Raw genomic sequence first — 26,456 nt, forward strand, 5'->3', positions numbered from 1 at the left:
TTATGTAATAAAAATACAAAATAAGTTCAAACTGGGTGGTATAATTTGTAAGTGTCATAAAAGTATATTGAAAAAATATGAGAATAAAGAGAAGAAAAAGATGAAAAAAAAGAGAAGACTCCATGGAAAGGCAGTATTATTTTATTTTTTTGAATTTTTTTATTTTAAAAAAGGCTACTAAAAATTTTTTTAAAAAGGCTACCAGAAAATTTAAAAGTACAGTGTGGCTTGCCTTATATTTCTATTGGATGGTGGAGGAGTGATAAAATAGTGAATCAGAGATTTGCCCTTTGAGTATGGTGAACTAGGGAATTCAGTCCAATCTTCCCAATGAAGACAAATAGGAAAAGCTGAAAAAACATAGAAAACATCTACTATAAGCCCTCGGAGACTTTAAAGATTTTATTTATTTATTCATGAGAGACACAGAGAGATAGACAAAGACATAGGCAGAAGGAGAAGCAGGTCCCATGCAGGGAGCCCGATACGGGACTCTATCCTGGGACTCCAGGATCATTCCCTGAGCCAAAGAACAACTGCTGAACCACCCAGGGGTCCCAGAATCAGATATTCCTGCCTCCTGCCTCAGGGTCTAATATACAATGCCCAGACTCCACTGAAAGGACACCTGATCATTTCTTTTCCTATTTCTAAGTATTGAAAGTCTTCCAGCACAATGTTAAGTTGAAAAAAAAGGTGGAGAAAAATACGTATAACATATTATCTTTCACATAAGAAAGGAGGGATAATAATACATTTGCATATTTCCTTTTTTTTTAATGGAAAGACAAACTGTAAATTGTTTAAATGGTTACCTATTATCAAGGGAGGGAGGGAATAGTACAGAGAAAACAGAAATGCAAGTGAGACTTCTTTGAATATACCTCATTTTGCTGATCTGGGTTTGGGTCCATTTATATATTGTATATAATTATAAAACAAAATTACATAAATTTGAAAAGAGCCTATAAAAATCAGAAGTAAAATGAGGGGTGCCTGGGTGGCTCTTAATTTTAGCTCAGTCTTGATCTCAGGGTCATGAGATGGATCCCCACATAGAGTTCTGCACTGGGCACAGAGCCTGTTTAAAATTCTCTCTCCCCCTCTCCCACTGTCCCTTTCCTCACTCCCCCATGCATGTGCACTCTCTCCCTTTCTCTCTCTCTCTCAAAAAAAAAAAAAAAAATCAGAAGCAAAATGAAACAAATGAACTTTACTGGTTATTTCAGTGGTGGTGTAACCATACAGGGAACTATTTCAGGTGACTTAAAACAAAATGATTGATTTACATTCTTAGCAGAATATGTCCTAACGGGGGCAAAATTTGCCCTCCTCTAAAATCTTTGAATTCTCAGTAATAATCTTATTGGTGGTGGCTTGGTATTGTTATGTAATACTATGGGATAAATTAAATGAGTATGTTGATATTTTAGAGAACTGAAATTTTCATCATGTTTGAAAAAGGTACAGATGAAAGATTGGTGAAGTTAGGTTAAAAACTCCATACCCTTGAATTTGAATTTGAAGTATCAGTGTGATCTTGAGATTTATTTAATCTATATAATAATTATATATAATATACATAATAATTGTATGATATATAATGTATTTTTATTTTTTATTTTTTAAAAGATTTTATTTATTTATTCATGAGAGACACAGAGAGAGAGGCAGAGAGAGAAGCAGGCTCCCTGCAGGGAGCCCGATGTGGGACTCCAAAGCAGGACTCGATCCCCAGACTCCAGGATCGCACCCTGGGCCAAAGGCAGGCGCCAAACCGCTGAGCCACCCAGGGATCCCCTATAATATATTTTTAAATTACATACAATGAAACTCCCTAGCTCTGTCTTTTGAAAGGCTTAGAAACAGTGGTCAATCTGATTCAGTAACATTCCTGGTGCCTAGATTATGTATTTAAACATCCTTTCTATTAAAAGAAACCAGATCCCAACTCCTGGGTGGCTCAGCAGTTGAGTGGTTGGGCATCATAAAAAATGAATTAAAAATATATTAAGGAGAATGTGAATTCCAACAACATGTTTGATGGCATTAAGAAATTATGATTAATTTATTTCAGATGTGATAATGGTATTATAGTTATATTTAAGAATATCTTTTAGAGATACACAGTGGAATATTTATACAGGGAATAATTTGATTTCTAGGATTTACTTCAAAATAATCTGGGTAATTCGAGTGTAAATAAAACAACATTGGTCATGTATGGATAACTTGAAGCAAGATAATAGTTTTATGGGGGCTCATTTCACTATTATCTCTACTTTCATATATGTTTAAAATATGTAAAAAAAATGTTAAAGCTAAATGACTACAAACCTGAAAATGTCTACTAACAGAAGACTCAATATGACATTGAGTCTCCCCAAATGTATATATTTATATGTATGTAATTCCATATACAGCAATGCAACTATATATATTGCAATTCAATATAAATACAAATTCAGCCATTCAAATAAAAAGTCTGATAAAATTTTTCAGAAAACTTGATAAACTGATTTAAAATTTTCACATGGAAAAGCTACGATGCACAAAATGCTAAGACAACTTTGAAAAAGGAAAACAAACATAAGAGTTACAGGGGTAACTTGTCCTACTAGACTTCAAAAGATTTACAAACCTTTTTAATTGGGGATCCCTGGGTGGCTCAGCGGTTGAGCGCCTGCCTTTGGCCCAGGGCCTGACCCTGGAGTCCTGGGATCGAGTCCCACATCGGGCTCCCTGCATGGAGCCTGCTTCTCCCTCTGCCTGTGTCTCTTCTTCTCTCTCTCTGTATCTCACATGAATAAATAAAATCTTAAAAAAAAAAAAAACCTTTTTAATTAAAAGTGTGTGTTATTGAAAGAGCAATAGAAAGAAAGCAAATTGGTGAGCTCAGAAACTCACCTTTGTATATATGGGAATTTGGTATATGATAGAGGTTTCCCATCACAATGGGAAAACAAATAAATAAGCTCCCTACTTCATATCATAAACAAAAACTAAATTCCAAATGAAATAAAAACCTAAAAGCAACGACCATAAAAAAGAAAAATATAATATTCTAAAACTATGAGGATTAAATGAGTGTATCTTTTTTACATTGGAATGAAAAAAATTTTCTTAAATAAGACCAAAAAAACATATATCAAAGGTAAAAGTGAATAAATTTTTCTACATCAATATTGTAAAATTTCATATAGAAAAAGTCAATATAAGCTAGATATCTATGAAAGACTGAGAGAAGATATTTTTAGGATATAAAACTGTTGAAGATTAGTAGCCAGAATATATATATATATAAAACTACAAAACACTAAGTAAAAGCAACAATACAATAGGAAAATGAACAAAACATATGAGGCATTTCACAGAAAACTCGAATGGTCCATGATGTGTGAAAAGATGTTCAACCTCATTAGTAATTAAGAATATGCAAATTATTTTTTAAATGCTAGTTCAGGGGATCCCTGGGTGGCTCAGCAGTTTGGCGCCTGCCTTTGGCCCAAGGTGTGATCCTGGAGACCTGGGATCGAGTCCCACGTCGGGCTTCCTGCATGGAGCCTGCTTCTCCCTCTGCCTCTCTCTCCCTCTCTCTCTCTCTCTGTGTATATCATGAATAAATAAAAAATCTTTAAAAAAAATAAAAATAAAATAAAAAAATAAAATGCTAGTTCATCTTACCCCTGCCTCTACTTAGCTAACCATTCTAACACTTAGATGTACCTAGGTATATTTTTCTTTCTATAAATAACCTAATACATATTACTATCCCTAAAGACATTTTGGGGACGCCTGGGTGGCTCAGCAGTTGAGTGTCTGCCTTCAGCTCAGGGTGTGATCCCTGGAGGAGTCCCGCATCAGGCTCCCTGCAGAGAGCCTGCTTTTCCCACTGCCTATGTCTCTGCCTCTCTTTCTGTGTTTCTCATGAATAAATAAAATCTTTAAAAAAAAAAAAAAAGACATTTTGAATTGATGAACCAAGGAATAGCTGAGTGAGCATGAGAGAGTAGTAGTGATGGATGGTCACAGGTTTTCATAGGAAATTCTGGAGGAAGCTAGATGATTCAGGAGCTTAATCCTAATCTCCTCATAAATAAATGTTTCCATCTGAAAATTGGTGTTTTGAGGTAAAGTGAATTATCAAAATGATGAGGGATTAAAGGGTAAATTGGCACTGCTCCTATTTTGCTGAGTTTGTTCTACTGATCTGCTCCACTGGGGGCTCTTTTTGACGGCTTACTGTACCCACTTTGTCTCCAAAACCATAAGGGTGAGGGCCAGAGATAGCTGATGTAGTTAAATTTTAAATGAAACTGAAATGAAAGTTCACTTCCTCATTGTGGATGTCTCATGTGACAAGCCTGATTTCTTTTTAAAGTCAATTTAACTGAAGTCTCTTTGCTGCCTTAAAATCTTTGGAGAGGATTCACCACCAGGCATTATTAGTATGGGAGCACCTGCAGGTTCTTTCATGTATGTACTGTTTGTTCTTTTTCTACTGTTTGATCTTTAAACCCTCTGTTTGTGTCTTTAGCTTGCTGTGCTTGCCAGGCTTTAAATCTTTGGTTTCAGGAAGTAAACTAAAATATTGTGCCATTCAATTTGCCTCTTCTTTTTTTGACTAAAAAGAATCTATTTTTGAAAAGTTAATGTCTGCTTACACATCTAAACCTGTGCCTGAAACATAACTTTCTTTGGAATATAATTTGAAGAATGACATGGCTAAAATTCCAGCTCTTTTGAATTTAAAATAAAACAGAAAATAGAATCCAGTTTGAGGGAGGTAGTCACTGAATTACTGTTAAAGTCTTTTTGTATTAAATATAGAAGTGGTGTTTTCAAAAATTTACTTAAGTGCTTCCTTTGAAGTGGGTATTTTCGTTATTGGAAAAATGACTTAAAAATTAAATGATTCTAGGATTTGAAAACGATACATAGGAGTTGTCTTTCAACTACCTCTAAATGTTGTGGATATATAAATAGACCAGTTAAGAAGAGCCCCTGTATTCAAAACTTATTTAGATAAACTGATTTTTCAGTTTGCCTTCCTCTTATGGATAGGGGTGTGTGTGACAATTTCCCTTGATTAGATTTGTTGGCAAATCCTGTAAAATCCCTGCCTCCCTCCCCTACCCAATTCCCCCTACCTTGGATGAAAGTTTGATATACTAGATATTAAGAAATTTCTGAAAATTACTTTTTAAAGCGCTACAAAGTATTGGAAGTGGTATTAGAGTCATAAATCTACCGTTACTCCCTGTGACAATAAATCACAGAAAGTTTCCTCTATAATTCTGATTTCTATTGTCCTTCTGACAGACTTTATGTTGCTATTTATTTTAATGAAAAAATATGGGCATAATATGTGCAGCTAACAACTATTCCTCTTATGTTACCTTTCCTTTAACATAAGGAAATGGCTAGTTGGGCTGCTTCCGTTGTGCTCCTATGCAGTGGCACAAGTACATAAAGATCCCACTCTGGATCATCACTGGAATCTCTGGAAGAAAACCTACAGCAAACAATACAAGGAAGAGGTTAGTGAGCAATTTGCTTTTACTCAAGTATTCTATGCTTTCTCCTCCTGAAACTTAGATTCTTATGAGCAATGTTTTCCATAAATGCTTACACACTCATTTCTTGCCAGATTCTATTCTTGGTACCAGAGAATATAGCAAGAAAAAAACAAAGTTCCTGTTTTTGTGGAACTCATATCTCAGCAGGCAAGACAGAAACTAAGTAAATAAATAAGCAGATATATAGTATGTTAGGTGGTGATAAGAGCAGTAGAGAAAAATAAAGCAAGACATTGGGGGTCTAGTGAGACCTAGAGCTGGCGGGCTCTGGGAAACGGCTGTGAGAGGTTCAGAGAGATTATTCGCTATATATGATGGAATGCTTAAGGAAGCACCCTCATTGAAGGTTGAATTCTGGATGTGTGAGCTGAGAATTCATAGAAGTCAGGGAGCAAACAAAATCGTAACTCGAATGAACATTCCAGGCCAAGGGGGATAAAGTACATATTCAAGGACAAAAAGACCTTATTTCAGTCCTGGGCATATAGAAGCATTACCAGATGTTTTTTACTTTCAATTCCCACTTTGTACTTTTGTTTTTACTTCAATGCATACTCATTGGTTGTTGTTGTTTTAAAGATTTTATTTATTTATTCATGAGAGTAAATTTCTCTCTCTGTGAGAGAGAGAGAAGAGACATAGGCAGAAGGAGAGAGGCAGAGACATAGGCAGAGGAAGAAGCAGGCTCCCTTGTGGAGAGCCTGATGCAGAACTCAATCCCAGGACCCTGAGCAGAAGGCAGACGCTCAACCACTGAGCCACCTAGGTGCCTCTCAATGCATACTTACTGGTTTTTAAGATCTTAACCCTCGTGCTTCAAATAACTAAGTCCTATAACTATATCATATTTCTAAGCTTGGGGATGCCTGGCAGGCTCAGTCAGTAGACTCTTAATCACAACTATTAATGTCAGGGTCATTGAATTCAAGCCCCATGTTGGGCATAGTGCCTACTTAAAAAATTTACTTCTGAGGCCCAGCTGGCTGATTCAGTCAGTGGAGCAAGTAATTCTAAATCTTGGGATTGTAGGGTTGAGCCTCACATTGGGTATAGAGATTGCTTAAAAATAAAATCTCTAGGGACCCCTGGGTAGCTCCGTGGTTGAACATCTGCCTTCAGCTCAGGGCTGAAGGGTACCTGGATCCGGGATCTGGGATCTTTTAAAAAAATCTTTTAAAGAAATGTACTTTTTTAAAAATAAAGATTTTATTTATTTATTTATTTTAAAGATTTTATTTATTTATTCCTGAGAGACACAGAGAGGCAGAGACACTGGCAGAGGAAGAAGCAGGCTCCCCACAGGAGCCCAATGAGGGATTCCATCCTGGATCCTGGGATCACGCCCTGAGCTGAAGGCAGATGCTCAACCGCTGAGCCACCCAGGCTTCCCATTTTCTTAGTAGTGATGAATTTTACCCTCATCCAGTCCCCTTTAGAAACAGGCCTCTAATTTCAAAGTTAACTAGAGTTAGATGTTCAGTTAGCACCATTATCTGGTTAAATGAATACTATCTCTCTTTTTAATGACTCCAGTCCCTTGGAATGAATGAAAATTACTTTTGATTAGTATCCTACCTTTATAATTTATCTCAAAGTTCATATAATATAATGCTACTGCACACTTAATAAACTACAGTATAGTATAAACATGACTTTTCTATGCACAGGGAAACCAAAATCTTCATTTGATTAACTTTATTCTGATATTTGCTTTACCACAGTAGTCTGGAACTGAACCTCCAATATCTTTAACATATATGCCTGTGACTATGTTCTTCTTCCTTACATTTTAGAATGAGGAAGTAGCACGGCGTCTCATCTGGGAAAAAAATCTAAAATTTGTGATGCTTCACAATCTGGAACACTCAATGGGAATGCATTCATATGATCTAGGCATGAACCATCTGGGAGACATGGTAAGTAAATTACAAATAATCCTACTTTCATCTATGGGTAAGAATGATTTCCATTTCCCCAAAGGCAATCTGAAGGTAAACAGCAAAGTAATGTGTGTGTGTGTGTGTGTGTGTGTGTGTGTGTGTGTGTGTGTGTGTACGAAGTTAGAAAACAGTAGAATTTAAGGACAGAAGAATTTGCAGATTTCTTGTTTAGTCCTACTGTGACCACCTTCCTTAATAAATTTTTTAGAGGAATATTTGAAACTCACCGGCTACTATTGCTTTTTGTTTTTTATTAATTCTAGAATGCATTGCCTAAATATTACTCACAATCTTTTAGAGTAAGTTACCATACTTAGGTACCTCTAAAGTGATAATTCAGTATGGTTCCACCTGCTTTCTTAATGAGGGAGTGTGGGTATTTAACATCACAAATACTCTCCATTAGTTTTTAGATTTTTTTCTACCCTACAAAACTTTACTGTTGAGACCAAAATTAAGAATCACAGTGCCTCTTGGAAGAGAACACCCCAGGTAGATTAAATTTCTATTTAAATGCAGGCATCTCTTTTGTAATTCTTTCTCAAAAGGAAAACCAGTTCAGTCCACTTTTTAAACAGCCCTTTTATAAAATTCGGCCTTGCTTTAAACCAAAAATCTGCCTTCCTGTAACTTCTAGTTTTTACTATTTTCTTCTTCCCAATGCCTGACTGGGTGCTAAGACAAAGTGTGAAAGAAATCCAGATAATTCCCCTATCAGACAGCAGTACCCATGTTGGTCACAACTACCACTAATTTTCTCAGTTGTTAAATATATTAAAAGTTACAGTTATTAGAATACTGAAAAGAGGGGTGTCTGGGTGGCTCAGTTGGTTAAGTGTCTGCCTTCCGCTCAGGTCATGATCCCAGGGTCCTGGGATGGCGTTGGGCTCCCTGCTCAGAGGGAAGTCTGTTTCTCCCTCTCCTTGTGCCCCTCTCTCCTGCCCATGCTCTGTCTCTCTCTTTCTCTCTCTCTCAAATAAATAAATAAAATCTTAAAAAAAGAAAAAGAATATTGAAAAGAAGGTCATAAGTGAATATATTTACCTTGTAGACTGGTGAAGAAGTGATATCTTTGATGGGTTCCCTGAGAGTTCCCAGCCAATGGCAGAGAAATGTCACTTATAGGTCAAACTCTAATCAGAAATTGCCTGATTCTGTGGACTGGAGAGAGAAGGGCTGTGTTACTGAAGTGAAATACCAGGTGAGTATTGTCATCCCAGGCTTCTGTACCCCAGGAAGAGTTTCTTTTCTGTCAATACTTAGTCTAGCTACATAATTTGGCAGTGGAATCTCCCTTATGTTCTTTCTTTATTCTTTTTTTAATTTTATTTATTTATTCATGAGAGACATACAGAGAGAGAGAGAGGCAGAGACACAGGAAGAGGGAGAAGCAGGCTCCATGCAGGGAGCCCGACATGGGACTCGATCCCGGGACTCCAGGACCACACCCTGGGCTGAAGGCGGCGCTAAACCGCTGAGCCACCTGCGCTGCCCCCCCACCCCACACCCCCTTATGTTATTTCTAATGATTTTTCTTATTCTTGTCTTCCCAACTAAATTTTATTTATTTATTTATTTAAGATTTTTAAAAAAAATTTATTCACGAGAGATACAGAGAGGCAAAGGCACAGGCAGAGGGAGAAGCAGGCTCCATGCAGGAAGCCCGATAGGGGACTTGTTCCCTGTACCTCGGGATCACGCCCTGAGCCAAAGGCAGACACTCAACCACTGCGCCACCGAGGCGTCCTGTCCCAACTAAATTTTAAATTGTAAATTCCTGGGGATCCCTCGGTGCCTCAGCAGTTTGGCGCCTGCCTTTGGCCCAGGGCACGATCCTGCCCTGGCATGGAGCCTGCTTCTGCCTCTCTCTCTCTCTCTCTCATAAATAAATAAATAAATAAATAAATAAATAAATAAATAAATCTTTAAAGAAAAATAAATAAATTGCAAATTCCTGAGGACAATGACCACATATCATACTTTAATGTATTTTCCACCGTTTAATCCTTGTTTTGTCCTACTGTGGCCACTTTCCTTAACATGTTTTTTAGGGGAATATTTGAAACTCACAGGCTACTATTTCTTTTGTTTTTTATTAATTCTAGAAAACATTGCCTAAAGATTACTCACAATCCTTTAGGGTAAGTTACCAAACTTATATAAATCTAAATTGATAGAACACCAATGGTTACAGCCACATTAGATAAAACTATGAACTGAGCAAATAGAGTTCTTTAAGGCAGACTTTTAGTGCTCATACTATCCATCAACTGCACTGGACCTTTCACCAAGCCAATTGCTTGAGAAACAGTATTGTGTGTGAGAGCGTATCGATCAGGAGGTTTCTTCCTCCATTTCAGTGTTGAAAGAGAGGAGAAACCTAGAGCTGAGAGTAGCCTATAAATTGTACCAGTCAAGTAAACTCATGACTACGCTTGCATTGTTACAATAAGAAATACAGTACAGTTTTTAAAAATTTGTTCCTGTTTTTGTATATCCGTTAGTTTGCTTTAAGGGGTGCTTGGGTGGCTTAGTTGGTTAAGCATCTGACTCTTGAGCTCAGCTCAGCTCTTGATCTCAGAGTCATGAGTTCAAGACCCAGGTAGGGCTCTACACTGGGTATAGAGCCTACTTAAAAAAAAAAAGGGATCCCTGGGTGGCGCAGCGGTTTGGCGCCTGCCTTTGGCCCAGGGCGCGATCCTGGAGACCCGGGATCAAATCCCACGTCGGGATCCCGGTGCATGGAGCCTGCTTCTCCCTCTGCCTGTGTTTCTGCCTCTCTCTCTCTCTCTCTCTCTCTTTGTGTGTGACTATCATAAATAAATAAAAAAAATTAAAAAAAAAAGCAGCAAAAATCCTCAATTAGTTAGAGATAACTAAGGGCAAAACACATGCATCACCTCAGAGGTCAGGATAAGGGAGAGGAATCTAAGTGTTCTAAGCAGTATCCCCTGGCTGGTGACCAATGAAGAAAGTAAAAATTTTTTATTAGAGTTCAATTTGCCAACATACAGCATAACACCCAGTGCTCATCCGGCCAAGTGCCACCCTCAATACCCATCACCCAGTCACCCCAACCCCCCGCCCACTTCCCCTTCCACTACCCCTTGTTCATTTCCCAGAGTTAGGTGTCTCTCATGTTTTGTCACCCTCACTGATATTTTCACTCATTTTCTCTCCAAGAAAGTAAAATTTAAGAAGTAAATGGACTGCCAGTATCTTATTCTTTTCTACCTAGATATTTTTCTTGTAATTAGTTTTGGGTTTCTTATTAGAGCTTCTCTAAAATAAAAACTTGGGAGCAGCCCAAGTGGCTCAGCGGTTTAGCGCTGCCTTCAGCCTAGGGCGTGATCCTGGAGACCAGGGATCGAGTCCCATGTCAAGTTCCCTGCATGGAGACTGCTTCTCCCTCTGCCTGTGTTTCTGCCTCTCTCTCTGTCTCTCATGAATAAATAAAATAAAATAAAATAAAAGCTTGGGGACACCTGGCTGGCTTAGTCAGTAGGAGCATGCAACTCTCAACATCAGAATCATGCATTCAAGCCCCATGTTGGGCATAGAGCCTACTTTAAAAGATAAAGTAAAATAAAATGGAAGTTTGGGGGAAAAAAAAGAAAGTTTGGGAAGATCCAATGCATGTTTAGGTGTTAACTATAAATAATTTAACAAGGGACAGCCTGAGTGGCTCGGCGGTTTAGCACCTCCTTCAGCCCAGCACATGATCCTGGGGACCTGGGATCGAGTCCCACCTTGGGCTCCCTGCATGGAGCCTGCTTCTCCCTCTGCCTGTGTCTCTCTCTATGTCTCTCATAAATAAATAAATAAATAAATAAATAAATAAATAAATAAATAACTTAACGAGCTCCTTTCTCTGCATGCTTGCATTTTAATGGGTGATTTTGCTTAAACCGAAAACAAAATCAGGGGCACGTGGGTGGCTCAGTGGTTGGGCGTCTGCCTTCAACTCAGGTCGTGATCCTGGGATGGAGTCCCGCATCAGGCTTCCTGCTCAGCAGGGAACCTGCTTTTCCCTCTGCCTATGTTTTTGCCCCTCTCTGTGTCTCTCATGAATAAATAAATAAATAAAATCTTTTAAAAAATCAAATTAAATTTGCTTCCTTTGGGTAGAGAACAAGGTGGAATGAAGGAAGATCTGAATTAGAACAATTATGATAGGGCTCTGGACCTTTTTTAACTAAAGCAGCTTTGTGTTTTTCTGTTTGTTTATGCTTCCCTGTAAAAGATCTTTGATCAAAAAATTATGAAGCTAAAAATGTTTGAAAAGATTTAACCTTATATTTTCAGGCCTTATTTGACAAGAGAAAGGGTATTTTAGGTCAAGAGAATCATCCTAGCTCCTCTCAAAATCACTGTACTGTAGATGACAGTCTACCTCATTTATAGGTAAAGATAGCTGGGATCTAGCACATGCTCAGTAAGTACTGTTTCTTTTTTTTTTTTTTTTTTTTTTTTTTTTTTTTAGTAAGTACTGTTTCTTAATATATTTGACCACGGCAATTATGCTTTGAGCTCAGCCATTTGCAAATCTCTATCAATATTGGACCTTGTTCTGAGAAGAGAACAATCAAGTATTTAGTCTTCATGTCCATGTCTAAGAAATGAAGAAATTGTAATGGGGGAGGAGCTGACATGTGTTGGGAGGTGCCCAGTTTGTGTTATAGAAGTCTTCCTTACTGACTTTTTATGATTGCCTTTGTGACTTTGTCTCTATTTTAGGGTTCTTGTGGTGCTTGTTGGGCTTTCAGCGCTGTGGGGGCCCTGGAAGCACAACTGAAGCTAAAAACAGGAAAGCTGGTGTCTCTGAGTGCACAGAACTTGGTAGATTGCTCAACTGAAAAATATGGGAATAAAGGCTGCAATGGCGGTTTCATGACAACTGCTTTCCAGTATATTATTGATAACAACGGCATTGATTCAGAAGCTTCCTATCCCTACAAAGCCATGGTATGTCACAAACTTTTTGTGCTAATCTATGACTTTATGCTATCCCTTACTAGCTGAACTAAACTCACAACCAAGCCAATTGCTTGAGAAGCAGTGTATGAAAATCCTGATCAGGAATTCTTATATTTTTGAGAGTTTTCTTCCTTATTCAATAGTCTTAATTTATCAGAGACAGAATGGTTTTAAGCAAGTAGAATTCATGCTTAAAGAAATGGATTTTCAATAAACCTCAGAATTCTCTGTCTACCTGGCATTTTAACTTGTTTTTCCTACGGCCTCCCATGCTCAACCTTATTCTCAGATCATTGACAACATCAATCTTCTACCAAAACACTAACTACATAATGCTGTCTTCTTCCTCTTCACAAGCTCATGACATATTTTATTAAATTAATATATCCATATTACAGAAAATTTAGAAAAGATAAAAAATACCACTCCAAAACCTACCTTAACCACCATTGTTTTGGTTTATTTCTTTCAAGTTCTTTTTCTTATTAAGCATTTAAAAGGATGCACAACAAAAGTGAATTTATAACCTCTTTTCCTTTTTTTTTTTTTTTTTAAGATTTTACTTATTTATTCATGAGAGACACAGAAAGAGACAGAGAGAGGCAGAGGGAGAAGCAGGCTCCATGCAGGGAGCCTGACACAGAACTCGATCCCGGGTCCCCAGGATCACACCCTGGGCCGAAGGTGGCGCTAAATCGCTGAGCCACCCAGGCTACCCCTATAACCTCTCTTTTCCTATGAAAATATACTCTCTAAATGTTTTTCAGATTACATGGTCTTTATAAACCTTCATTTAAACAGCAGATCATCAGGGGATCCCTGGGTGGCTCAGCAGTTTAGCACCTGCCTTTGGCCCAGGGCGTGAACCTGGAGTCCAGGGATCGAGTCCCACGATGGGCTCCCTGCATGGAGCCTGCTTCTGTGTCTCTGCCTCTGTGTCTCTCATGAGTAAATAAATAAAAAAATTCTTTAAAAAAAAACTGCAGATCATCTTGCAGGCATTATATTATCAAAAATATTTTAAAGTTCTAAGAGCACCTGGGTGGCTTAGTGGTTGAATGTCTGCCTTTGGCTCAGGGTGTGATCCCGGGGTCCTGGGATCTCATCCCACATCAGGCTCCCCACAGGGAGCCTGGTTTTCACGAATAAATAAATAAAATCTTTTTAAAAAGATTTTAAAGTTCTAGTATAGAGTTTATGATCTTTACATAGTATACACCCATAATCCACTTGAGAGTCTGAGGGACTTTATGATGCATGCATGAAGATGTTCACAATTTAAAACAATATAATAGTTACGTATTTCCTCTATTACTGGTGAAACATTGAACTGTTTTGGAAGATTTTATTTTTCTTTCTTTAAAAGGAGGAAGGAAACTTAGACATTTGAAAAACTAAATTAGGAAAGAAAACATATTTGAAATCCAGACTTAGGATGTTGGTGATTTATAAAGGAAGTTGAAATATACTTCTTTATCTGATTTATACCTTTTTTTGCAGAATGGAAAGTGCAGATATGACTCAAAAAAGCGAGCTGCCACATGTTCAAAGTATACTGAACTTCCCTTTGGCAGTGAAGATGCCTTAAAAGAAGCTGTGGCCAATAAAGGACCTGTGTCTGTGGCTATAGATGCGAGCCACTATTCTTTCTTCCTGTACAGAAGTGGTAAAAACTCTGATATATTATCCTTTTGTTATATGCTGCCCCTGCATCACAAGAAAGAATATTATCATTCCCCATCACCTCAACTCTGAGTGTTCAGGTTAAACAAAATCCTCCATTTCACATATATATTTTAATACCCGGTTTTAATTAGTAAAGTAATACTCATCAAAACTTACTACTACTACATGCCAAGTACTATGATAAATTCTTTCTCTGCATTGTCTTATTTAATCCTCATAATAACCCTTATTTACAGATGAACAAGTCTTAGACAGTTAATTTGCCTAAAGTCATATAGTCTGGAAGTGATCAGCTAGCTAGGATTAGAAACCATGTTACTTTGACTCCAGACCCTGGGCTCCTAACTCCTGTAGCCACTGTGCACTGTAGGTATAGTATTGCAGTATACAAGGAGAACACCCACCAGTGTTAGAGCATTGTGTTAAACAAAGTAAATGGGGGATCCCTGGGTGGCTCAGTGGTTTAGCGCCTGCCTTCGGGCCCAGGGCTTGATCCTGGAGTCCCAGGATCAAGTCCTGCATCGGGCTCCCTGCATGGAGCCTGCTTCTCCCTCTGCTTGTGACTCTGCCTCTCTCTCTCTCTGTTTCTCATGAATGAATAAATAAAATCTTTAAATAAATAAATAAATAAATAAATAAATAAATGGCTATACTGATTAAAAAAAAAATCTCACCCTAAAGATCATTTCATCTAGGAAAGCATAAAAATATAGAGAATAAACAAGTTAGGAATATATACAAAGAAATACAGTAATTGAAGAGTCAATTATATTGACTCTGTTATATAGAGATCTAAGTTAAAAATAATTAGAAAAAGGGGGTTCCTGAGTGTCTCAATTGGTTAAATGTCCAACTCTTGATTTCAGCTCAGGTCATGATCTGAGAATAGTGAGACTTAGCCCTGTGTCAGGATGTACGTGCTCAGCACAGAGTCTGCTTGAGATTCTCTCTCTCCCTCTGCCCCTCGTACTGCTCATGGTCACTTGAGAGCTCTCGCTCTCTCTTAAATAAATAAATAAATAAATAAATAAATAAATAAATAAATAAGATCCTTAAAAAATTAGATAAAAGTAGCTGTTTATCAAAGATTTCCAAGGGAGCTGTGATTGAACTGATACCAAACTTGGCAAGAAAACTGACAAATACAGCATTGATGGCAAAGAATTATGAACTCTAGTTTAATGAGAGTATATGTTTCTAAAATTATAATTTAACTTACCATGTATATAAAATAGTCTACTAAAAGCAATAGCATTTTCAAATGTCCTTCATTGCCACATACCATTCACTCTTTTTCTTCACCTGTATTTTATTCTCAGGTGTCTACTATGAACCATCCTGTACTCAGAATGTGAATCATGGAGTATTAGTGGTTGGCTATGGTAACCTTAATGGGAAAGACTACTGGCTTGTGAAAAACAGGTAATATATTTGCACTTTAATGTATATTTAATTAAAATAAGGAATTCAAAGGAGCTTCAAAAAATACATTCCTAAGATTATGATGATGAGGATCATGATAATGACAATGATAAACATTTATAGCTTCTTATAAAGTGACATTCTAAATTTATTACTCAGTGCCCCTATTTCTTCACTTCCTATTCTGGCTTCAGTAGTTTGTTTTCATGATTTATCTTCTAGAATATTTGATAATTCTTTCTCAGTCTCCTTTATAAATATCTATTCCTTTGCTCAGCCCCTAAATATTGGTCTTTCCTCCAGGGCTCCATCCTTTCCCCAGGACACTCCTCCTCCTCCCCTCCCCCTTATCCCCTCCTCTTCTTCCTCCTCTTCCTTCTTCTTCTTCTACTTAAGATTTTATTTATTTATTTCAGAGAGAGCAGAGAGCACAAATGGGCGTGAACTGGGTGTGTCTCTGCCTCTGTGTCTCTCATGAGTAAATAAATAAAAAAATCTTAAAAAAAAAAACTGCAGATCATCTTGCAGGCATCATATTATCAAAAATATTTTAAAGTTCTAAGCATTTAGAACTCCCGTGGGAGCGGGAGTGGGGAGGCAGAGGGAGAGGGAAAAGCAGACTCCCTGCTGAGCAGGCAGCCCAATGCAGGGCTCTACCCCAGGACCCTGGGATCATGACATGAGCTGAAAGCAGAAACAACCAACTGAGCTACCCAGGCACCCTGCTCATTATTCTTCTTAGCCTACATTTTTCCTGGGTACTATCACTCCATTCTTAGGATTTTAGCTATAACCTATATGCTGATAGCTTTCAAATCTCAGCTCTAGCTCTATCCTCTGCCCTGAAATTTGGACTTATTTATCTGGACATATCCATTTCTATGCATCTTAGTTTCTCCAAATTCAATATGTCCAAAGAATTCAGAACCCTCTCTACCCTATTGTCCTCCCCAGAACTTCCTATATCACTAAATGGCAATAACACACAACAAAGTCACTCAATTAGATACTATGGATTTGTTGTAGGCCCCTCCAGATCTAATCAAGCAACAAGTCAAACTAGTTTTCCATGTATCTGTCCTTGCTTCTGTCCCCTCTCCATTTCTTCCATTATTGCTTTGGTACAGATGTCTCTTGCCCAAACTATTCCTATAGCCTTCAAACTGGTCTCCTTTACTCTTAAGCCCATCTTTTGTACTGCTTCCAAACTGGTTTGTTTCAAATATGACAAACTGGGCTTATACCTGTTCTACAGAGTACCATTTGATATAAAATTAATGTTCCCTAGTAGAGAAGACAAGTCATCTATGTTGTGGTCCCTGCCTGCCCTGCCGGGCTCAATTGCTGGCACTTATTTCACACTTTTCTTTCCAGTTAAATTGAACTCTACACAGAGTTCCCATATATATCATTTTACCTTTAATATCTTCATATCTTGGTTATACTGTTCTCTTTGCCTGGAGTATTCTTTTTCCTCACTTGGTTTATTCCTCCTTTTCCTTTAAAACCAGCTAAGGCATTCTCCATACCAGAAATTTCCCTTTAAATCCTTGGGCTAGTAAAATGTCTTTTTCCTATGCTCCCCAAATGTCTTATGCATACTGGAGTATTTTATACATTATATTTAAAATGTATATTTACCTATCTATCCCTCTAATATTCTGTATGCCCCTTTTGGGTAAAGATTTGTATTGTCTTTGTATCCTTAGCACAATATATGGCACACAAAAAAGATGGTAGTATTTGTATGGCCTATTGGGAAGTAGTTGAGGGATACAACATCCTGGTTCACTTGTAATCTATTCACAGCACTGATAAGCTTGGGCCTGGACCAGTGATAACATTTTTATATGAAGCATTATTTTTTCACTTACATCTTTTCTCTTGTCTGGTTCCTACAGTATATTGTTTGTATATGTTTTCTTTTTTTTAAGATTTTATTTATTTATTCATGAGAGACACAGAAGGAGAGAGAGGCAGAGACACAGGCAGAGGGAGAAGCAGGCTCCATGCAGGGAGCCTGACGTGGGACTCGATCCTGGGTCTCCAGGATCAGGCCCTGGGCTGAAGGCAGCACTAAACCACTGAGCCACCAGGGCTCCCTGTATATGTTTTCTTGTTGACTTCCCATCTCTACTGAAACCGCTCTTCTTGAAGACCATTTATATCTTTTAATGTTTAAATTCAAAACCTATTTTCAGCACTTATTCAGTTGATGAGAATTTACTAGGCATCTACAATGTGATGGCATTATCCAAGCCCTGGAGATACAAAAATTAATGAGAAATCATCCTGTTCCAAAGAAGCTCACATGACAGTCCAGTGGGGAATTAGATATATTTTAACAATAAAATACAACCCATCATGATATAATGATAGACGTCTCTCAATGGCTACGGGGCTGTGGATGAAGAGATGCCTAAATGCCTAAAAGTTTCACAGAGAAGGCACTAGTTACTTGCATTAAGTTTTCAGATGAGTGGAATTGCTCACGTGTTAGGAGGAAAATAAATTGCCCAATCACCCAAAAAGGATATGTAATAGCACAGAAATGTGAAAAATTTCTCTTCTTTATAAACTCTCTGCTGTATTTATTTCTTTGGCATCTATGACATAACACTATCCTGACTCATTTTGCTATATTAGTTTTAGCCTCATTTCTTATTTTCTTCCACCTGTCCCTTATGCTCCAGCTCCAGCTGTACTAAAACAAACTCATCTGCAACTTGAGTTTCAACTACTGCCACTATGTGAATGATACCAAATTCACAATCTCTAAAACTAACCTCTCTACTAAGCAACAACCTTCCATGTCCAACTTCCAACTTGACAGCTTTAGCGAAAAATCCAAATTTCCAGAGCATCTGGGTTGGCTCAGTCAGTTAAACAACTGACTCTTGGTTTCAGCTCAGGTTGTGGTCTCATGGGTCATAAGATCAAGCTCTGCACCCCCAACTCCATGCCCAGTGGGAGTCTGCTTGAAGATTCTCTCCCTTTGCCCCTCCCCACTATGTGTGCATGCTATCTCTCTCTCAAATAAATAAATCTTAAAAAAAATCCAAAATTCCCACCTGCCTACCCTATGACTCACAACACACACACACACACACGCACATGCACGCACACACTCTCTCTCTCTCAACAAGTCTAATTCAAATTCCCTCTCTCCTTCCATGTAAACTCCCATTCCATCCTCCACCCCTCAAAAGTATTTTAGAACAATCCCAAGGGAAAAATCACTCCCTGTTTTGAGTAATTCATCACCATCTTCATGTTATCAAAGCCTTGGTATCATCTTAGACTCTTTTTTTTTCTCCCTCAATCCACAAGCCTTATTCATTTGGCCTTTGAACCATATTTTATACTTCTTTCTATTCCTGTTCCAATTCAGATTTCACTGTCACCCAGCTATGGAAGTAAATTTTTAAAATATAGATCATGTAAACCTATTTTCAAAAATTTTAAATAGTTTACCATTATCATCATAATGAAGTCCAAATGCCCAGCCAGGCATTCAAGATTCTCCATCATCTAGTTTCCAGCATAGCTCTCTAGACTTTTCTTTCCCTATGTTCTCATGCCTCCATATTTACACTCTGGCCACAGTGAACTACTTACTCATCATTCCCTAAGCTTATAGGCATTTAGCTATTACTACTTCTTTACTTGTGCTGTTTCATCTTCCTGAAATGCCCTTAAAGCCCATTGCTGCCTACCAAAATCCCAATTGTTAATGGTGAAGTGGGCACTGTCATGCATTCTAGTGGAAGAATAAATTGTTACAATCCTTCTTGAAAGCAATATGAATCAAGAACGTTTTAACTATTCACATTCTTTGTCCAATTTTTTCTCATTTCTTGGAATCTATATGAGGAAAATAATCCTAAACATGGGGAAACTTCATACCCAACTTATGTAAATTGTAGTATTCATTCATTCTTCTTTGATAGTGAAAACCAGTAAGCAACCAAGAATGTCTAACAGTAGGGACAATATTAAACTATTACACAATCAAGCCCATGTATTAGGAATTATATTTACTCAGATTATATTTACTCATGCCAGATGTTAATAATGATTATCTTTTTCTACCTTTATGTATTTTCAAAAATCTTTAACAAGTATCATTACTTTTAGAATGAAAAAACCTCACTAAAAATTCTATTCATTCTTAAAACCTATCTCACATGCTATCTCCTCCATATTCCATTAATTTACTCAGAATTGTTTCTCTAAATTCTAAGCTTTAGAAATGCCTTATAAATTCTAGCTATTTCTGTAAAATATGCTCCATCACTAGAATATAAACTTCTTAAAGGTAGAATAGTCTCTTATTCATTTTTGCATCTTTATTCATACCTTGATTCAACAAACATATACTGAGTATTTACCAAGTGACAGAGTGCCAAGCAGATTTGGCAATGAAAAATACAGCCTTTTTATCATCCTTTGAGTTACCCATAGTCTTATAGAGTCAGAAAAACAGATAGTTGCATGTACTGAACATTGCAATAGAATGTGATAAACATTAAGAGTGTAGAAGCACAGAAGAGTACTTGGCCTAACCTGGGAAGTCAGGAAAGGCCTTTTTAGCTAGGTTATTTGAATGAGTATTAAAAGACAAGGGCAGCCCGGGTGGCTCAGTGGTTTAGCACACTAAATACTCAGTAAGTAGAGGTGGCTATGTTTGCTATTATCCAAGTTTGAGTACATTTGATTGGACTCAAGTAGAGTCCATCCCCTTTTTAAAAAAATACAGCCTTGGGCAGCCTGGGTAGCTCAGCAGTTTAGTGCCACCTTCGGCCCAGGGCGTGAGCCTGGAGACCAGGGATCGAGTCCTGCGTCCGGCTCCCTGCATGGAGCCTGCTTCTCCCTCTGCCTCTCTCTCTCTCTCTCTATCTGTGTCTCTCATGAATAAATAAATTAAAATCTTAAAAAAAGGGGGGGATCTAAGTTTGATAGAAAATAATAACCTATGGTCCTGTTATGCAAAAACATTTAGAGGTGGGGCCTTGGAAAGAACAATAACACCCTTTCCCTGCAGAAAGTGTATTTACAAAGTAGGACGATTAAAGGTTTGGGTTGGAATTTATATTGTTTTCCTTAGGTATTAAGTCTATTCATCAATATAGCACTAAAGCCTTCCAAACTATCCTTTGAAAATTGCCTAAAAGCCCTGGGGAAATTGTTATACTATTTTGTTCTAATTTTGTTTTGTAGCTTAGCTTTTCATATATAATCACTTTAGGAGAAAAACAATCTAGGAGATAAAAAGTTGATAATGTGATTTGATTATATTCATTTGTAATTTTGTGTTATTTCTTTTTCTAAAGCTGGGGCCTCAACTTTGGTGACCAAGGATATATTCGGATGGCAAGAAACAGTGGAAATCACTGTGGGATTGCTAGTTATCCCTCTTACCCAGAAATCTAGACCTCTTCATTTTATAACAAGTCCAAAAAATTGAAACACTTTCTCTTAATTTAATTTTACCTGCTATAATAGTAAAAATAAATGTGTCGTGACCATTGTATATTTGCTCTACTAACAGAATATATAGTTTGGTTCTCTATTTTTTTAACTTTGAAGATATTGGAAAATATTTGCTACATAAGTTAATAATGCGCTATAGATATAACTGTATGAGAATTGGTCAACCTAAGAAATCTGTCATGTTTGTTTTGTCACCATCTTGTTTTACATGCTTTGTCATTTTAAGTTCCCTTATGTCCTTTCCCTTTTGTAATATGATGGCATATAAACGCTCAATAAATATCTCTTTTCAACTTTGTATCATTACCCACATACCATTCTTTTCTTATCCTTAGGTAACTATTTTAATCTATCATGAGGATGTAAATTGTAGTATGCTGGTGAAGGGCTCTGGCAACTTTCATGAAGACACTACTAGATTATTAATATCCTAAGGGCTCAGATTATATTGTTGCACATTAAAGGATTCAGTAATTTTTTTAAGGTAGACAAATACTTAAGACACAATCTGTTTTCAAGAACTTTAGAAGAATAATTTTAATGATCATAAAATACTAATTCAAATTATTTTTACCTAGTCACAGGAATTTGGCCAGAATCTTTTGGGGGCAAATAATTAAGCCAACCTGAACAAAATAACCAAACTGCATCTTATTTAAAATAGTCCATTACTGGAGCACCTGGATGGCTCGGTCAATTAAGTGTCCTACTCTTGACCTCAGCTCGGGTCTTGATCTCAGGGTTGGGGAGTTGAGGCCCTGCACTGGGCTTCACGCTGGGTGCAGAGCCTACTTAAAAAAAAAAAAAAAAAAGTCCATTACTGATATTTTTAATCTAACTCAGATTGAGCTTCCTTCCAACTGCTCTAGAATAGTAGACAGATTCTGAAGATGCAGTAAGAACTTTATATTTGGGGGCACCTGGGTGACTCAGTCAGTTAAATAACTGACTCTTGATTTCAGTTCAGGTCATAATCTCAGGGTTGTGAGATGGAACCCCAAGATGGGCTCTTTGCTGGGTTGGAGCCTGCTTAAGTAAGATTCTCTCTTTTCCTCTCCGTCCAGCCTTTCTACTTCTAAAAAGTAAATAAATAAAATTTATTAAGTTCATGCCTATGACATGAAAAATGTGTGAGATGATATAGTTTATCTTAAATGAACTTAAACTAATTTCACTATATTTGGTTCCTTCTCCATAAATAATTTTTTAAAGATATTTATGTACTTATTTATTTATTTGAGAGAGAGATGGAGAGGGTGTGTGCATGAGCTAGAGGAGAGGCAGAAGGGAAGGGAAAGGAAGAGGGAAAGAACCTCACGTAGACTCCCCACTGAGCCCAGAGCTCCATGCGGGGTTCAATCTCACTATCCCCAGATCATGACCTGAACTGAAACCAATAGTTAGATGCTCAACCAACAGAGCCACCCAGGGGCCCCCATAAAGAACATTTTTTTAAAGATTTATTTATTGGGGATCCCTGGGTGGCTCAGCGGTTTGACGCCTGCCTTTGGCCGGCGGCACGATCCTGGAGTCCGGGCATGGAGCCTGCTTCTCCCTCCTCCTGTGTCTCTGCCTCTCTCTCTCTATGTCTATTACAAATAAATAAGTAAATAAATCTTAAAAAAAAAAAAAAGATTTATTTATTTATTTATGATAAGTAAATAAATCTTTAAAAAAAGATTTATTTATTTATTTATGATAGACATAGAGAGAGAGAGAGGCAGAGACACAGGAGGAGGGAGAAGCAAGCTCCATGCCGGGAGCCCAACGCCGGACTCGATCCCGGGACTCCAGGATCGCACCCCGGGCCAAAGGCAGGTGCCAAACCGCTGAGCCACCCAGGGATCCCCCATAAAGAACATTTTAAAGAGCAAGAATTGCTAACTGTAAAAACAGGAACATAATATAAAACTACCATCTAAAGTGTAGAGAAACTGAGCCTCATGGCTCAGTTGGTTAAGTGTCTGCCTTCGGCTCAGGTCATGATCCCGGGGTCCTGAGATCAAGCCCCACATCCAGCTCCTTGCTCAGTAGGGAGTCTGCTTCTCCCTCTCCCTTTACCTCCCCTCCGCGCCCCGCAATTGTGCTCTCTTGCTCTCTCTCAAATAAATAAATAAAATCTTTTTTTAAAAAGTGTAGAAAAACACTGTAATTAAAAAATATTTAGTGGATCCCTGGGTGGCTCAGTGGTCTAGAGCCTGCCATTGGCCCAGGGCCTGATCCTGGACTCCCAGAATGGAGTCCTGCGTTGGGCTCCCTGCATGGAGCCTGCTTCTCCCTCTGCCTGTGTCTCTGCCTCTCTCTGTGTGTGTCTCTCATGAATAAATAAATACAATCTTTAAAAAGAAACTTAGTCAAGAACTGACTTAGTCCATAGAGCATGAGATTTTTGGTCTCAGGGTTGTGAGTTCAAGTTTCATATTGGGCATAGAGCTTACTTCAAAAAAAATAAGAAGGAAAATGAAAGTGTTTATTAAAAAATATTTAACTGATTATTCTTTAGTTTTTATTTTGCACACAATTTTTCAAGTACTGTAAATGGAACAAAAACTTGGGTAGGTCTTAACTTTCATAAGTCTGGTGAGGCCTATAAACACCTTCTCAAAATAATGTTTTTAAATACATAAAATAAAATATATAGGAATACAAAGGAAACCAATTTTATTGAAATACAGTCATTAAAATATTAAAATATATATTTGTGCCACTAATACATACATTTCTTTTAACAAGAATTAATAACTAAAAAATAATAATAATAAAAAAAAGAATTAATCACTACCTTAAATTTGAAGTAGTGACAAGTGTAAATATTACTTGAAAGATGTCTGCAGAAATTATGATGTTATATATATAAATATCTGACTTTTCTTTTGGTGATAAAATTACAAATATTGCTAATATTATTGTTTATGGACTATATTTCAAATTGAAGAAAATGGTAACTTTCATTTAGAGGCTAGTGAAAATAAAGATGTAATTTTTTCCACAGAAATTCTCTGAATTGGGCAGCCCGGGTGACGCAGCGGTTTAGCGCCGCCTGCAGCCCAGGGCATGATCCTGGAGTCCTGGGATGGAGTCCCACGTCGGGCTCTCTGCATGGTGCCTGCTTCTCCCTCTGCCTGTGTCTCTGCCTCTCTCTCTAGCTATGTCCCTATGAATAAATAAATAAAATCTTTAAAAAAAGAAAAGAAATTCTCTGAATTCTATCCATGGACACTGGATCCCTGGTAAAGAACCCTTCAACTAAAAAAAGAGTAAGGAAATATTTAACGAAGATCTTTATTCTATATATACATATATTCTATATGCAACATAAAGGGAAATAAGTAATTTCAAACTTATAGAAATAAACAGCTTTTTAAAAAAATTTAAAGTTTATTTTTTTTAAGATTTTATTTATTTATTCATGATAGAGAAAGAGAGAGGCAGAGACACAGGCAGAGGGAGAAGCTCCATGCACCAGGAGCCCGACGTGGGATTCGATCCCAGGACTCCAGGATCGCGCCCTGGGCCAAAGGCAGGCGCTAAACCGCTGCGCCACCCAGGGATGGATGGATGGATTTAAAGTTTAAAACAAAAAATAAAAGAACAAACATTCTGGAACAATATATGAGGATGATTTGGATAAAATAAAAAGGATACCAGCTAGAAAATATGATAGTAAGTATGTGAGATGATATAAAACTATAAAACCACGGACAAAAAAAAAAAAAAGAAAAACCTGGACAACTTTAGCAGCTGTGAAAAAAGAAAAAGAAAAACAAACAAGGAGCAAATCTGTGAGTCATTATAGAGTAAAAGTTGACAAATCTTTTAACTGGATAATAAAGGTAAAGAAAGGGGATGGCCTGGGTGGCTCAGTGGTTGAGCATCTGCCTCCTGCCCAGGGCATGATCCTGGGGTCCTGGGATCGAGTCCTGCATGGGGCTCCCTACATGGTGCCTGCTGCTCCTTCTGCCTGTGTCTCTGCCTCTCTCTCTCTTTCGTGAATAAATGAGTAAAATATTAAAAAATAATAATAAAGGTAAAGAAAGGGCGACTGGGTGGCTCAGTTGGTTAAGTGTCTGCCTTCAGCTCTCATCATGATTCCATGATGGAGTCCTGAGTCAGGCTCCCAGTTCAGCAGGGAGGCTGCTTCTCTCCCTCTGCCCCTGCCAACTGCTTGTGATCTCTCTCATTCTCTTTCTCTCTCTCTCAAATAAATAAATAAGTCTTTAAAGAAAAGAAAAAAAATGACTCAAGATGAATCAATGTGTCTTTGCTGATGCCTGCCCCCTCCCCAACCATCAATTCATTCTCCAACCAACAGCCAAAGTGATCATTTACAAATATTAACTTGATATATTTCTCAATTGAAAGCATTCAACAGCTCCCATTACACCTGAAATAAAACACAAATTCCATAACATTGGCTATTAAATTCTACATATCCTAGAATATGTAGGTTGAGGCCCAACCTATCTCATTTGGAGTCAGTTTTTGTCATCTGCTATGCACTAATCCATACTGGCCTTCCTTCATTTTTTGAAGCACTTCTTCTATTAAGGCCTTTACAAATGTTATTCTCTTTCCCCGGGATATTTTCCCACCACACTCTTCCAATAACTTCTACTCATCCTTGTGGCTGTAACTCAAATGTCATTTCCTGGGCAGCCTGGGTGGCTCAGCGGTTTAGCGCCACCTTCAGTCTAGGGTGTGATCCTGGAGACCTGGGATCAAGTCCCGCTTTGGCCCCCGGCATGGAACCTGCTTCTCCTTCTGTCTGTGTCTCTGTGTCTCTCATAAATAATAAATAAAATCTTAAAAAAAAAAAAAAAGTAATTTCCTTAGAGAGGCCTTCCATAACCCATCTTCTCATGTAAATTGTTTCTTCACCTTTGACTCTCATTGAATCCAGTGCTTTTCTTTCATAACCTTATATCAAATTATAATTATATATATTTATATACTTATTTGTATAACATCTCTCTCCTTTGTTAGATGATAGGCTCAATGAGGGCAGAAATCATCACTTGTTTACTTATCACTTTGTACTTAGAACATAACACACTGCCTGCTTATAGTAGTTTGTCACTATTGAAAGAAAAAATACAAGCAATGGATGGATGCAAATGAATGACCAGCATATTATAAGACTTAGAAGTAAAACTATGTCCTAATAATTCTTTCACAGTAGCGGAAATCTAACACTTGTAGAAACTATTTTAAAACTTCTATTAAATTTAAAGAGGGGGATGACTGGGTGGGGCTCAGCAGTTGAGCGTTTGCCTTTGGTTTCAGAGAGTGATCCTGGGATCCAGGATCGAGTCCCACATTGGGCTCCTTGCAGGGAGCCTGCTTCTCCCTCTGCCTATGT

At 37.7% G+C, this 26,456-nt stretch overlaps 1 protein-coding gene and 2 long non-coding RNA genes across 7 annotated transcripts in view; 1 reads left to right on the top strand and 2 right to left on the bottom strand.

Annotated features, from left to right (window-relative positions):
• Positions 1 to 5,537, bottom strand: part of LOC140600949 (uncharacterized) — a 27,418-nt gene extending 21,881 nt beyond the window's left edge. Inside the window, exon 1 of one of the 2 annotated variants that reach the window (XR_012004045.1) lies at positions 5,400 to 5,537. This is a non-coding gene — a long non-coding RNA (uncharacterized lncRNA). The remainder of the gene's footprint in view (positions 1 to 5,399) is intronic. The other variant, XR_012004044.1, reaches the window with a different exon arrangement.
• On the top strand, positions 4,253 to 21,395 carry CTSS (cathepsin S). Of its 2 annotated transcripts, XM_072769278.1 has the most exons (8): positions 4,253 to 4,476; positions 5,417 to 5,540; positions 7,373 to 7,495; positions 8,571 to 8,720; positions 12,257 to 12,484; positions 13,997 to 14,162; positions 15,502 to 15,604; positions 20,938 to 21,395. In XM_072769278.1, the coding sequence occupies exons 1-8, from the start codon at positions 4,451 to 4,453 to the stop codon at positions 21,035 to 21,037; spliced, it is 1,020 nt and encodes a 339-aa protein (XP_072625379.1). In that variant the 5' UTR covers positions 4,253 to 4,450; the 3' UTR covers positions 21,038 to 21,395. The 2 variants fall into 2 exon arrangements, with proteins under 2 accessions (XP_072625379.1, XP_072625380.1); XM_072769279.1 differs by lacking the exon at positions 8,571 to 8,720 and having other exon boundaries at positions 4,318 to 4,476.
• LOC140600947 (uncharacterized) overlaps positions 14,023 to 26,456 on the bottom strand; it is a 41,568-nt gene continuing 29,134 nt past the window's right edge. For 2 of the 3 annotated variants that reach the window (XR_012004042.1, XR_012004040.1), the window contains exon 5: positions 14,023 to 14,203. This is a non-coding gene — a long non-coding RNA (uncharacterized lncRNA). Of the gene's footprint in view, positions 14,204 to 23,963; positions 24,252 to 26,456 lie in introns of those variants that run through there. The other variant, XR_012004041.1, reaches the window with a different exon arrangement.

This window comes from Canis lupus, chromosome 12 (assembly GCF_048164855.1).
Source record: "Canis lupus baileyi chromosome 12, mCanLup2.hap1, whole genome shotgun sequence".
In the NCBI taxonomy this organism is placed as follows: domain Eukaryota; kingdom Metazoa; phylum Chordata; class Mammalia; order Carnivora; family Canidae; genus Canis; species Canis lupus.